The 16,273-nt window shown below is 29.2% G+C and overlaps 1 protein-coding gene across 1 annotated transcript in view; it reads right to left on the reverse strand.

The window, feature by feature from the left end:
• Positions 1–15,652: 15,652 nt before the first annotated feature.
• LOC107915674 (ubiquitin carboxyl-terminal hydrolase 6) overlaps positions 15,653–16,273 on the reverse strand; it is a 34,565-nt gene continuing 33,944 nt past the window's right edge. Inside the window, 1 exon segment of the mRNA XM_041103216.1 lies at positions 15,653–16,208. Within this exon segment, the coding sequence (XP_040959150.1) occupies positions 16,114–16,208 (95 nt within the window). The 3' untranslated portion in view covers positions 15,653–16,113.

Raw genomic sequence — 16,273 nt, forward strand, 5'->3', positions numbered from 1 at the left:
AAAACTGAAAAATATTGAAGTGTTTAAATCATTAATATATCTTTTACATTACATTTGATTAGATGGAATCAGCTACACGTTTAGGTCAGATTCAATAGGCTCACAAAAAACATTTGTTTGGTTCATAGTAATTAAATATTATGGGCACTACTATTTAAGGATCTATTTCGTGTGAAGGCTTGAAAAACATTTAGGGTAACCTCTTAGAATCCTCAATTTAGACTTGGGAAGAATAGAGAATAAAATTAGATTTTACATTATTGCCCTTTTTAAATCCCAATGTTCTTTTTGCTTCAATTTTTGGGTTTTCCCCTAAAATCCCCTCTTTTCCCTTCTTTGGTATTTCTCTTTTAGAGTTTAAAAAATAGGCAGGTTCTTTTGATGCTTTCTTCTTTGTTTCTTCCCTTTATTGATGTTTTGATTTTAGTTTTTTGAAAAATGAAATTGACTTAATTTAAATAGGAATATTCTAGATTTTTAAAAGAAAGAATAATGGAGAAAAAATAAGGAAGAAAAGAAGAAGAAGTTATCATCTTTTTCTCACGTTTCTCCCTCCTATCTTCACCGAGTTTCACTTTCTTTCATCTTTGCTCCTTTCCACCATTTTAAACATTTCCAAGCTTCAAATTCTAAAATTCTTCATAGATTTTTAAGGAAATTAAAAGAACAATTACATAGTAAACTCATTCCCTTCTAAAGCTAGCTAATAACCTTTTTAGAGGACAAAGAAAAGTGAAGAAAAGTTAAGGGTTTTGAGTAAATGAAGTAAGAATGATGAGTCTTCTGAAGGGATTTTTTATTTATCTATGTAAAAGCACAGATATGATGTATGATTAGTGTATTGATGAGTAACTATTGTGTATGTGTATTATGTAATGAAGAGGAAAAGAAGAGAAGAAAAGAATAAATGGAGGATAAAAGGCAAATGTGTATGGCAAAGGAGTGGAGAAAGAAGAGAGAGGTTCCTACAAGCATTTTGAGTAAGTATATCAAGATTTTTATTTTATTCCAATTAAATATCTAATTTTAAACTTGATTAATTATTTTTGAAATATTATTAGGAAAATACTAGTGTACAAAAAAAGTGATATTTGTTTTAGAATTATAATAATTATTTGAAAGCGAAAGTAATTCTCATATTGTGAATTGAAAAATATGTGAGTAGTAACTTGAATAATAAAGACTTAATTGCAATGAATATAAAGTTAGATACGTGTAATAGATGTCAATATTCAATATCTAAACGAAATTGGAAATTTTAATACGGTGAATGTCAAGAGAAAATTTGAAGATCATTGATTCTATTTAAATAAGGACTAAATTGTAAAAATAGTAAAGCTTGAATTGTTTCATTGTTGAGAAACAATGGAATGAAGTATGTAAGTAAGATATAAGTGGTATGCCAATAGGAAAAGTGATAGTAACACTATGGTGCAAGTGATAGAAGTGTTATAGTGCAAAGTGATAGTGGCACTATGGTGCAAGTGACAGAGGCATTACGATGCAAGTGATTGTGACGCTACGATGCAAGTGACAGAGGCACTACAGTGCAAGCAGTAGTGGCACTACGGCGCAAGTGAATGGCACTTCGGTGGAAAGTGATATTCGCACATTCGTGCGAAAAATAGTAGCACTTCGATGCATTTTATCGTTTTATTCAGTATATCCTACCATGTTTTATTTTGTCTACATTTGGGCAATTGAATAAAAAGGTAAGTGACAATCGAGTAATAATGGTATGTCGATCGTATTTGGTTAAAATAATACTTTAGTATAGTTTTTAATTAGCCAAAAATCGTGCATAAGGATGGAAACTAATGTTTGTATACTATAAACTTGTCAATGTATGTATAAAATATGTGTGTAAAATGAGAAATTTCTAAATAAATATATACAACATCACTCTTGTTATACTTACTAAGCTTCTATGAGCTTAACGTGATTTCTTTTAAACTTGTAGGTATAGATCGTTTCGAAGTTAAGGTTCGGACCGACCCCAACTTGTAATACCCCTAACCCGTATCCGTCACCGGATTAGGGTTACAAGGCATTACCGAACAAAACACAGTTCAGCACAGTCATTTATCACCTTTCATACACCAAAGAATAACGATACATTTATAACATTATCAAACTTGAATATCCTCAATTCACTTATTTTAAATTCAAATATATAAATGATAATTACAATTCAAATCAATCATACCTTACTAAGCATGTATCACAAATAAACACATTTCAAAATTCAAACTAATTCAATTTAAACATACATCAAAGCTCAATCGAACATATTCTATAATTAACAAATTCGAACCAAACTTGTATACATCAGAGTCATATTAAATTATATAATACTTTCAATATTCGATTTCCCTAAATCCATCGTATTAATGACATTTTCATAATTAAATCATATTCAAGCATATATCTTCACTTTTCATATACAGAAAATATGTCCGTACATAATTTCACTATCTAAATATCAAACATTGCATTTCATAACTTCTATATATGTACATAATGAAATCAATATGTATACAACTTAATGTCCATCACATACACAACATTAGTAACATTATATTATGGTCGTACATACCTTTGATGTCATTATATTATACACATATGACCATTTCAATGAAATCATTCAGTCATAAACTATACACGCTCAATACAAATCAACTTATCCTTTAATCGACTAATCCAATAAATTTATAAAAGCTAAATTCAAACTTGTATTACTCACTTAACTATCATTACCTGAATTTGTATATATCTTATTCATAAATTTTAAGCCTACTTTAAAATCATTTATATATATATATCATTTAAAATACCAAAAACATGCATATTTATCTATTACAAGTTTGCGCATATGAATACACATTTTAGCCATATCCAAAAATCCATACAATTCATATAATATTAAAAATATAAAATCGAATATTAAGTTCACTTGCATAAGTAAATCGTACCTTTATTAAATACTCCACATTCCTAATTTATTTCATAACAAATTGGCATCCATAAATAACCTCAAAAATTGTACAAGATTTAGCCATTAAATCATAAGTCAAAATATGCCATTTCCTAATCAAACCATATCGATTCAAATAATAAAATCATACATATCAATTCACATTTTTCAAACCTATATCCATACACCAATTTATAGCATAAAACACACTTCCAAAACAGGTTTAGATCATGACCAAATATACGCATATTCTTCCATACCTTATAACCGTACATACATATGCACATTACTAGTTTCTTTCAAATCAATTTATTAATGCAAATATACTCTTACAAACCAAATTTAACTGTCATTTCATCTATGATTTACTTAGCATTTCACCTATATGCCATAACCGAGTTCACTTAATTACTAAATTACATAACAATACCTTAACAAAGCATATCAAACAAGATTCACATTTATTTACTTATAGATAAACCATAGCCGAAACACCAAGACCAAAACCAAACATATCACACATATCGTATATATATATATAAAACACATAACCAAGATTAATTAAGCTCACCTATGCCGAATTAATCTTGGTTATGTGTTATATGCTTTAACTAAGCTCACCTATGCCGAATTATTTACGACCTTCTTAACAAAACATATCAAACATAATTCACATAAATAAATATGCCATAGCCGAAATACCAAAATCAACATATCTATCACTTGATCAAAAGCATAAAAACCATGCTTAACAAAATAAATAAGCCATTTTCGTATGGCTCATATTTACAACCCAAAAATCAAACATATTAATTAGACTATACATGCCATAAGTTTAAATTCAAATTTAGTAAAATACCGAAAATAGTCGATAGTGTGATAGACTTCTCTGACGATCCCCGTGCTCTTAACCAACTTCGAAATCTATAAAATTGAAAGCAATTACACATAGTAAGCTATTAAAGCTTAGTAAGTCATAAGCAAATAAACATTTAATCATTTACGTAAATTAAGCTAGAAAATTAGTAATAAACCATTATAATTTCACATATAATTCAATTTATCAACTTATATATCAAAACTTATATAATTTGTAATAACTTCCCTTTTTACCGAATAATCAATTGAACATTAATATAACCAATCATCACTTTCCTCAATGCACATATACATCAAAGGTCGAATACATATATATTCAAATATGCCCATAATTCATATTTCACATAACTTCATATCATCAATTCAAGTATACAACTTACCTTATTTTCAAATAGGTAATCAACTATCACATATCTGGTCACTTAGCTTGATTTATACATTCGTACACAACTTATCTTTGCCCGTAGAACCATTCGGAATTAAAAAGGATACTCGGATAGTTGGAAGACTCGTACAATGCCAATATCCCAGACGTGGTCTTACATGTAATCACATATCGATGCCACTGTCCCAGACAGGGTCTTACACAAATCAAATACGATGCCAATGTCCCAGACATGGTCTTACACGTAAACACAAGTTGATGCCAACGTCCCAGATGCGGTCTTACACGAAAACACATATCGAAATCCTATGTCATGGCATATGTATCCTAACTATTCCTAAGGCTCATACAGGGCTTTCGGACGTCGTAACTCAGTCGAAACGAATTTATAAACATAGCTGCCAAGCTTGTACACATTCGGCTAATACATATATTTATTCACATATTCACTTTAGCACATGTAATTCACATTTAATTAAAATTAACAACGTCTATTTTCTTATAAACTTACCTCGGATATCGACGGACGGAATAGACGACTATTTGATTATTTTTGTTTTTCCCCGATCCAAATCCGTTTTCTTTGGTTCATGATCTAAACATATTCAAATTAAACTTATTTAAACATAATTCCATTCAATTTAATCCAAAAACACATAAATGAGAAATTTACCATTTTGCCCCTGACATTTTACAATTTTTACAATTTAGTCCCTATTGCATAAAACACAAAATATACAAAATTTCATAATACCCATGCTTGGCCGAATATCACTCTAGCTCATCTAAGTCCATATATTTCATTTATTTCACATTTTAGTCCCTCAAAAATTTATTTTCACAATTTAGTCCAATTTACTCAAATTCATCAAAAATCCAAAGACAAAACATGACAATTTAACACATATATTTAATATTTCATCATCAAACAACAAAAATCTCAAACATTCATCAATGGAACATTTCAAAATCACCATCAATTCACAAAATTAAGGCATGGGTTTTGAAGAACACAAAGCAACGATCTCAAAAACATAAAAATTATCAAAACTAAAGTAAAACATACCTTGAATCAAGCTAGATAATGTCGAAACCTAAAGAAAACATAGATGGTTTCTTTCATTTCTCCATTCGGCCAACAAAGATGAAAATAGCCATATTTTATGTTTTATTTTATTATAACTTAATTTATTAACTAAGTTACAAAATTAACCTTTTAGTAAACAATATTTATAACATATAATATAAGGATAATTTTGACCATTGCCACCCACTAACATTAAAATGGCCTAATTGACACATAAATCCTCCATTTTATAAAGAAAACAACAATTAAGCACTTTCATATTTAACCCTCAAATTTTTACTTTACGCGATTAAGCCATTTTCTCAAATTAAGCACACAAACAATAAAATTATTTCACGAAACTTTCACACATATAATTTCACACATATTTAACACAGAAAATAATATTAAAATATTTTTCAGACTTAGATTTTTTGTCCTGAAACTACTGTTCCGATTAGGGTCAAAATCAAGCTGTCACACAACTCATCTCATCACTCCTCAAGTTTTGAAGGAAGTATGAATTTTAAATTTCGGTTATTAGTCTTGGCATGTACATAGGAACTTGTTAGGTATATTTTGCAACTAAAGAATGAAGTTGGTTGTGAATTGATCTTAGAATGTAAACTTCTTATTTTGAATATGTAAGAAGTTGTTCTAGTTAGATTTAGATGTGTTCAGCGTTGGTTATCGGTAGAAAATTATATGACATTGGATATGTGGAGTGTATGTGGGTCATGGAAGTTGTTTTAAGTAAGAAATAGTGAAAAATGTACAGGTTGTGAAATTGCAGGGTTAACGCCGCGACGAGGAATTTTGTGTAGTCACAACGAGCAACCGACGTCACGACGACGGGATATTGACCGAATTGAGTTTTATTTTGTCAGGAAGTTTTCAAAAGGTCGTTTTAAGCTTAGTTAAGCTAGATAATCATATTCTTGATGCATTATGAATGTTTATTTTTTGAAAACATTTTAATAATTTCTTTTGTAAAAATATAAAAAAACTAGAAAAATATTGAAGTGTTTAAATGATTAATATATCTTTTACATTATGTTTGATTGGATAGAACCAATTATACATTTAAGTCTGATTCAATGGGCTCACAAAAAAATTTATTTGGTTCATTGTAATTGAATATTATGGGCACTATTTCTATTTATGGAACCAAATAAATTCTCTCTTTCTAACTTTAGAAAAGCAAAAATAACCAGGGACATATTTGAAATTGGATTTAATTCATAAGAGAAATTGCTATTTATGATTCATTATTTTCCTTTAATTCGAAACAAAAACATAGTAGCAAATGGATATAGACGTACCATATCTATTTATGCCATTTAAGCATGTGCCAAAAGCAATCTCTAATATCGTTGTCCAAAACAAAAAATCTTTCATGTCCAAAACATAAGACACCTTGGAAGAATTGCAAGCAATCTTGCACTCCAATTTTAAGGGGTTTTGGCTTGCTCGTTCCATGTTCTATTTGAATGAAGAACAAATTCTACTTGGGTCATTGGTTGTTTCAGCGTCATGGATGTTTGACATTTTGGCTTACGAAGGAGTGACATGTTTGACAAAACAACAATTGGTTTTTGACTAGGATTCTTCAACTGATCATATTGAGAAGTTTAAAGTGTTGAAAATGTTTATCCTTAGGAATGAAACTGATTTTATTAAAATTTAAGACAAAAGGTTGTTATAAAGAACTCACTCAGTAAATAATGTATTTCGTACTTTATGGTTGTTACTATTATAGATGAAAAGTTGTTATAGGGTAAAAATAAAAAATAAATTATTAGTTCTATAATAAATTGACTATTATAATGAAATGTTGTTACAGAGAAAGTTAAATATATATAACTCGTTTCTCTTATCTCGAATAGGAATCTTTACACACACACACACACATATATAATAGATTTAATTCTGGATGAGAAGATGTTACCTTTTAAAATCAAATAGAATAGTAACTTTTCTTAGGATAAGTAGATGTTTGTTCATTTTTTTTTACATTTTATTTTAATTTTTACTTAAGTATCTTAGTTTAGAAAAAAAAATAGTCACAAGTAAGTTTTAGATATTGTCATATGTCAGTTTTGTATATATTTTTTAATTTTTATAAAAACACATGCCAACACCCTAAACTTACTTTCAAAATTCTTCTATTTTAGTTTATAAAATAATTACCCAAAAATATATATGCATGAAATGTGAATAGAATATTCACTTATGACATGTTTGGTTCGTTAGAATGAAATATAATTGTAATGGAATGGTCGTTCTGTGAGAATTATATAGAGCTATAATGAAATTGAATAGGTATAACAATGGTTTAGTTGGATGGAATGGAATAAGTGTTGTAATAGTATTCATGTGACTGGTTTAGAGGAATGGTCATGTAATAGCATAAAAAAAAGATGTTTAAATGACAAATATACCCTTTAATAGAATTTTTGTGAATGTATAAAAATCCCAAAAAAATATTTAAATGACCATTATACCCTTTAATAATTTTTTTGTAAAAATATAAAAAAACTAAAAATATTGAAGTTTTTAAATCATTAATATATCTTTTACATTACGTTTGATTGGATGGAATCAGCTACACGTTTAGGTCAAATTCAATGGGCTCACACAAAACATTTGTTTAGTTTATTGTAATTAAATATTATGGGCGCCGCTGTTTAAGGCTCTATTTAGTGTGAAGGCTTGAATAGCATTCAGGGTAACCCTCTCTAATCCTGAATTTAGACTGGGAGAGAAGCCTCTTTAAATCCCAATGTCATCTTTGCTTCTTCAATTTTTGGATTTTCCCCCAAAATCTCCTCTTTTCCCTTATTTCGTATTTCCCTTTTGGAGTTCAAAGAACAGGCAAGTTCCCTTTGCTGCTTTCTTCTTTGCTTATTCCCTTTATTGATATTTTCATTTTAGTTTTTTGAAAAAGAAAATTGGCTGAATCCAAATAGGAATATTCTAGATTTTGCTTTTTTTTTTAAAAAATCATTATTTATGGGTTTTTCTTTTCATTTTTGTTTACTAATGGGTATTATGGAATTGGTTTGTTTTTGTTTAACTTAATTTTTTTTATTTAATATGGATTTTATATATTCAATTATGTTTAGTTGTTTTGCAAATTTGAAATTTTTTACTAGAGTTTTGACTCTGACGTTTTGAGGATTATTTTTGTTTTTTTTTTCTTGAAAAGGAATGTGCGCAAATGTGTTGGTGGTGATAAGCTCTCTTCAACATGTAGGGAAACAAAAGGACCTAAAGTGGTTAACGGTTTGGAGAGCAAGATTGCTTGCAATTCTTCCAAGGTGTCTTATGCTTTGGATGGAGAAGTTTTTTTTGTTTCAGGCGAAACAAAAATCAGTCTCGGATCAGAACAACTAATTCCATAATCAGGCAACGATTTGAAATTGTAATTCAATTATACTACGAAGGTAACAACGATATCAAAGATTGCTTTTGGCAGATACTTCGATGACATAAGTATTTATGGCATGTTTGTAGCCATTTGTCGTTATGGTACATTTGTATCCATATCTACTTATACCATTGAAGTATATGCCAAAAGCAATCTCTGATATCGCTATTGCCTTCGTTGTATAATTAAATTGCCATTTGAAACCATTGCCTGGTTATGGCATTAGTTGTTTTGATTAGAGGCTAATTTACGTTCCACTCGAAACAAAAAAATCTTTCGTGTCCAAAACATTGACACCTTGGAAGAATTGCAAGCAATCTTGCACTCCAAACTATTGAAGTTTTTTGGCTTGTTCGTTGCATGTTCTGTTCGAATGAAGAATATATTCTGCTTGGGTTGTAGGCTATTTCGGCCTCATGGATGTTTAACGTTTTTGACCTAATAAGGAGTGACATGTTTGACAAAATAACAATTGGTTTTTGGCTAAGACTTTTAAGATGATCATATTAAGAAGTTTAAAGTGTTGAAAATGTTTATCCTTATCCTTATCCTTACCTCTTGAGAGAGTTTGGGAGTTATTGAAAAATTGGTATATGGAGGTTGTTATATTATAAATACCAAGGATAATCAATGGGATGATTTCAGCTTTTAAATAGGAATTTAAAGCTTATCAAAACTTTATTGGATGGACTCTTGTATCAACCTTGTTGTGTTCTTGTGGTTATCTTTTGACACTCTTTTACGTATTATTTGGAGAGGTTTATTGATTGTATTGTGAGTTATTTGGGTGAGCGATTTGTGACAATTGGGGTTGGTGTTGGGGCTACAATTACTTCTTTGCATAAAGTTATATTACGTTTAAGCCAATAGGTGATCCAAATGATTATTGAATAAAATCATTCACTAAGTGAGGCTCCACAGAGTAGGATTGGTAAATCTGAATTGCATTAACAAATATGATGTGTTAATTTTCTTCTTATTTTACTCATTGCATTACTTTGCATTTAACCTTTCTGTTGTTTTTATTCTAACAGCAATTGGAACAAAATTGTTTTTCAAGTGTAAACCAAAGGCTTTTTCACAAACCATTATCTACTTTAAATCTTTTTATTGATTGGCATGTTGAAGAGAGCTCATCACCACCAGCACATTTATTTACATTCCATTTCAAAAAAAAAATCCTCAAAACGTAAAAGCCAAAATCCTAATAAAAGATTTTAAATCTACAAAACAACTAAACATAATTGAATATACAAAATTCATATTGAATAAAAAACAATGTTAAACAAAAATAAACCAATTCCATAAGACCCATTAGTAAACAAAAAAGAAAAAAAACATAAATAATGATATTTAAAAAAAAGTAAAACCCAAAATATTCCTATTTGGATTAAGTCGGTTTTTTTTAACACAAGAAACTAAAATTGTAATATCAATAAAGGGAAGAAGCAAAGAAAAATGAAACACAGGGAACGTACCTACTTTTTGAACTTCAAAAGGAAAATACCAAAAAAGAGAAGAGAGGGGATTTTAAAAGGTAAGAAAGGAACGAAAATCATAAATTGAAACATAAATGACATTGGGATTTAAAGTTGGCCACAACATAAAGTCTAATTTTATTTTCTATTCCTTCCAAGTTTGAATTGAGGATTCAGAGGGGGTTGCCTTAAATGCTATCCAGGCCTTCACACGGAATTACACCTTAAACAACAGAGTCCATAATATCCAATTACAATGAACCAAACAAATGTTATGTGTAGGCCCATTGAATTAGACATGAACGTGTAGCTGGTTTCATCCATCCAAATATAATGTTAGTGACAAGTAAGTTTTTAGATGTTGCCATATGTCATTTTTGTATATATTTTTTTAATTTCTATAAAAACACATGCCAACATCCTAAACTTACTTTCAAAATTCTTTTATTTTTGTGTATAAAATAATTACCCAAAAATATATGCATAAAATGTGAAGAGAATATTCATTTACGACACGTTTGGTTTGCTGCAATGGAATAAGAGTTGTAATGAAATGATCATTCTATGATAATGGAATAGAACTATAATGGAATTAAATAGGTATAACAATGGTTTGTTGTTTGGTTGAATGGAATGAAATACGTATTGTAATAGTGTTCATCTGATTGGTTTAAAAGAATAGGTCATGCAATAGCATAAGGAAAAAATGTTCAAATGACAAATGTACCCTTTAATAGATTTTTTGTGAAAGTATAAAAATAAAAATAAAATACTCAAATGACCACTATACTCTTTAATAATTTTTTTGTAAAAATATAAAAAAAACTAGAAAAATATTGAAGTGTTTAAATGATTAATATATATTTTACATTATGTTTGATTGGATGGAACCATTTATACATTTAAGTCTGATTCAATGGGCTCACAAAAAACATTTGGTTGGTTCATTGTAATTGAATATTATGGGCACTATTGCTTAAGGCTCTATTTCGTGTGAATGTTTGAATAGCATTCAGGTAACCCCTTTGAATCCTCCATTCAAAATTTGAAGGAGTAGAGAATAAAATTAGATTTTACATTTTTGTCCCCTTTGAATCTCAATGTTGTATTTGCTTCTTCAATTTTTGGTTTTCCGTTCCTCTCTTAACCCCCAAAATTCCCTCTATTCTCTTCTTTGATATTTCCTTTTTGGAGTTCAAAAAGTAGGTAAGTTCCTTTTGTTTCTTTCTTCTCTGCTTCTTCCCTTTATTGTTACTTCAATTTTAGTTATTTTTAAAACAAAAAGGAAATTAACTTAATCCAAATAGGAATATTCTAGATTTTGCTTCTCTTTTAAAAAAAAATCATTATATATATATTTCATTTTTGTTTACTAATAGGTCTTATGAAATTGGTTTGTTTTTGTTTAACATTGTTTTTTTATTTAACATGGATTTTATATATTCAATTATTTTTAGTTGTTTTGCATATTTAATTTTTTTTTACTAGGGTTTTGGCTCTTAAGTTTTGAGGATTATTTTTTATTTTTTTTTCTTGAAAAGGAATGCATGCAAATGTGTTAGTGGTGATGAGCTCTCTTCAACATGTCAAGCAACAGAAGGACCTAAAGTGGTTTATGGTTTGGAATGCAAAATTGCTTGCAATTCTTCAAGGTGTTTTATGTTTTGGACACGAAAGATTTTTTGTTTCAGGTGAAACAGAAATCAATCTCAGATCAAAACAACCAATACCATAATTAGGCAACGGTTTCAAATGGTAATTCAATTATACTGCGAAGGTAACAACGATATTAGAGATTGCTTCTGGTATATGAAATTGAATTTAACTCACAGGAGAAATTGCTATTTATGCTTCATTATTGTCCTTTAATTCAGAGCAGATTAAACATAATGTTAAATGGATACAAACCTACCATATCTACTTATGCCATTTAAGTATATGTCAGAAGCAATATCTAACATTGATGTTGCCTTTGTAGTGTGATTGAATTACCATTTGAAACCGTTGCCTAGTTATGGCATTGGTTATTATGATTTGAGGCTGATTTTTGTTTCACTTGAAACAAAAATTCTTTCATGTCCATAAGACACTTTGGAAGAATTGCAAGTAATCTTGCACTCCAAATTGTTGGGGTTTTTGGCTTGCTCATTCCATGTTTTGTTTAAACACAGAACAAATTCTATTTGGGTCGTGGGTTGTTTCAGCCTCATGGATGTTTGGCATTTTGGCCTACGAATGAGTGGCATGTTTAACAAAACAACAGTTGGTTTTCGACTAGGACTCTTCAACTGATCATATTGAGAAGTTTAAAGTGTTGAAAATGTTTATTCTTAGGAATAAAACTAATTTTATTAAAATTTAAGATAAAAGGTTGTTATAAAAAACTCACTTAGTAAATAATGTAGTTCATACTTTATGATTGTTACTATTATAGATGAAAAGTTGTTATAGGGTAAAAAAAAATTGGTTCTATAATAAATTTGAGTATTATAATGAAATATTGTTATAGAGAAAGTTAAATATATATAACTAGTTTCTCTTATCTCGAATGAGAATCTTTATACACACATATATAATAGATTTTATTTACCTCTTAAAATAAAATAGAACAATAATTTTTCTTAGTCGTGGATTAATGAAAAATAAGGTAAATTTGTTTGTTTGTTCAATCTATTTTTTTTACATTTTATTTTAATTTTTACTTAAGTATCTTAGTTAAGAAAAAAATAGTCACAAGTAGGTTTTGGATACTGTCATATGTTAGTTTTGTATATATTTTTTAATTTTTATAAAAACACATGCATGAAATATAAAGAGAATATTCACTTGCAACACCTTTGGTTCATTAGAATAGAATATAGATGTAATGGAATTGTCATTTGTGATAATTATATAGAGTTGTAATGGAATTGAATAGGTATAACAATGGTTTAGTTGGATGGAATGGAATAAGTGTTGTAATAGTAATCATGTGATTGATTTAGAGGAATGGTCATATATTAGCATAAAAATAGATGTTGGAATGACAAATATACCCTTTAATAGATTTTTTTTGAAAGTATAAAAATAAAAATGTGCTCAAATGACTATTATAGCCTTTAATAATTTTTTTTGTAAAAATATAAAAATATTGAAAAATATTGAAGTGTTTAAATAATTAGTATATCTTTTACATTATGTTTGATTGGATGGAATCAGTTACACGTTTAGGCCAGATTTAATGGGCTCACACACAACATTTGTTTAGTTCATTGTAATTAAATATCATGGGCGCCGTTGTTTATGGCTCTATTTAGTGTGAAGGCTTGAATAGCATTCAAGGTAACCCTCTCTGAATCCTCAATTCAAATTTGGAGAGAATAAAGAATAAAATTAGATTTTACATTGTTGCCTCTTTAAATCTCAATGTCATCTTTGCTTCTTCAATTTTTGGGTTTTCTCCCTAAATTCCCTCTTTTCCCTTCTTTCGTATTTCCTTTTTGGAGTTCAAAGAATAGGCAAGTTCCCTTTGCTGTTCTTTATTGATATTTTTATTGTAGTTTTTCGAAAAAAGAAATTGACTTAATCCAAATAGGAATATTCTAGAATTTTCTTTTTCTAAAAAAAACCATTATTTATGGGTTTTTTATTTTCATTTTTGTTTCCTATTGTGTGTTATGGAATTGGTTTATTTTTGTTTAAAATTTTTATTTAATATGGATTTTATATATTCAATTATGTTTTGTTGTTTTGCATATTTGAATTTTTTTACTAGGGTTTTGACTCTTACATTTTGAGAATTATTTTTATTTTTTTTTCTTGAAGAGGAATGTACGCAAATGTGGTAGTGGTGATGAGCTATCTTCAACATGTCGAGCAACAAAAGGACCTAAAGTGGTTAATGGTTTGGGTGCAAGATTGCTTGCAATTCTTTTAAGGTGTCTTATGTTTTCGACACGAAAGAATTTTTTTTTAGGTGAAACAAAAATCAATCTCTGATTAGAACAACCAATGACATAATCGGGCAACGATTTCAAATGGTAATTCAATTATACTACAAAGGCAACAACGATACCGAATATTACTTTTGGCATATACTTTGATGACATAAGTAGATATGGTATGTCTATATCCATTTGTCGTTATGGTACATCTGTATCCATATCTACTTATGCCATCGAAGTATATGCCAAAAGCAATCTCTGATATCGTTATTGCCTTCGTAGTATAATTAAATTATCATTTGAAATTGTTGTCTGGTTATGGCATTGGTTGTTTTGATTCGAGGCTAATTTTTGTTCCACTCAAAACAAAAAATCTTTCGTTTCCAAAACATTGACACCTTGGAAGAATTGCAAGCAGTCTTGCACTCCAAACTATTAAAGTTTTTGACTTGCTTGTTCCATGTTCTATTCGAATAAAGAACAAATTATGCTTAGGTCCTAGGCTATTTCGACCTCATGGATGTTTGACCTTTTTGGCCTACTAAGGAGTGACATGTTTGACAAAATAACAGTTGATTTTTGTCTAGGACTCTTCAAATGATCATATTAAGAAGTTTAAAGTGTTGAAAATGTTTATCCTTATCATTATCCTTACCTCTTGTGAGAGTTTGGGAGTTATTGAATAAATACTCAAGATAATCAATGGGATAATTTTAGCTTTTAAATAGGAATTTAAAGCTTCTCAAAACTTTATTGGATGGACTCTTGCATCAACCTATAAATAGGCTGCTCGTGATGTCACTTGGGGAGTAGTTTTTGAGTATCTTTGTCGATAGCAGAGAAGATGCAACAAAGGGAACTTTCATGCTTTTTGAACTCCGAAAGGAAAATACCAAAAAAGAGAAGAGAGGGGATTTTGAAAGTTTAGAAAGGGGGTTGCTCTAAATACTGTTCAAACATTCACACAAAATAGAGCCTTAAACAGTAATACCATAATATTTAGTTACAATGGACCAAACAAATGTTATAAGTACCTGAACGTGTAGCTGGTTCCATCCAACCAAACATAATGTTAATGATTTGCTGAATTTAATAAAATATTTTTAAAAAAAATTAAAAAAATAAATTCTCAGATATGCAAATGGAACCATTGAAATGTTAACAATTAAAATGAAAAGTTGGAGATTGTTTTTTTCTTTTTCGCCGAAACGGCACAAAATGGCTTATGGAATGGGAGGGCTTTTTCAGCAACCAGTTATGTCCCGTTCATTTTAAAATTATATTTTAATAGGTTGTTTTCTTGAAATATTAAGTTACATTATTTTATTATTTTAGTTATTAAAACTTTAAAAAAATTAAAAAGTGAATCATTTTTGGGAGATGTACTAGTTTTTGTATTATCCAATGCAACATTATTTAGCAAAATAAGTCCAATCCACATGGCATTTTGTTATAAAAATAAAATAATTTTTTATTTAAAAATATCATTATTTTTAACTATAATTTCAAAATGGCATTCAAGTCATTTCTTACTCTCAACTTCCATATACATGCTCAAATTTATAAAATGAAATATTCTCATAATAGTCCCTCAAGTTTATCATACTTCTATACTAATCCTGGACTTGATAATTTCCCCATCTTCTTCCCACCAGCTCGAAAATTGCTTGGTAGCACACAAAGGAGGGTGAATTTTGTTACTAGTGATACTGTTTTAACTTTGTATTTATAATCATTTAAATCTGAGTCAAGTCGCTAATTGGATCACAGCGGTCAAAGAGTTGAAACATTATAACAAATTCTCACAAAAATCAGAGGCCCCGCACCAATCGTCACCGAACGTTATATTTCAGCCTACAACTTTGAAAACAAATGTTTCATAAGCTTGAAGTGGCATGCAGTGTTAACCAACAAACATTTTAGGCTCTTCTTGAATCATCTAAGAAGGAAATACCACTATATTGTTTCTAAAATTCAATCAGTTTAAAGCACACCGAATGCAAGTGATGATGATGATGATGTATAAAAGGTACATTGAAACAGTACGAGCCTTATACACGCAGATGTGTGCACCTAAAACCGAAAACAGGAGGAGGAAAAAAGATCCCAGTTAAAAGAACAACACATGAGTGAGTCGA

Source organism: Gossypium hirsutum, chromosome D10, assembly GCF_007990345.1.
Source record: "Gossypium hirsutum isolate 1008001.06 chromosome D10, Gossypium_hirsutum_v2.1, whole genome shotgun sequence".
NCBI lineage: Eukaryota > Viridiplantae > Streptophyta > Magnoliopsida > Malvales > Malvaceae > Gossypium > Gossypium hirsutum.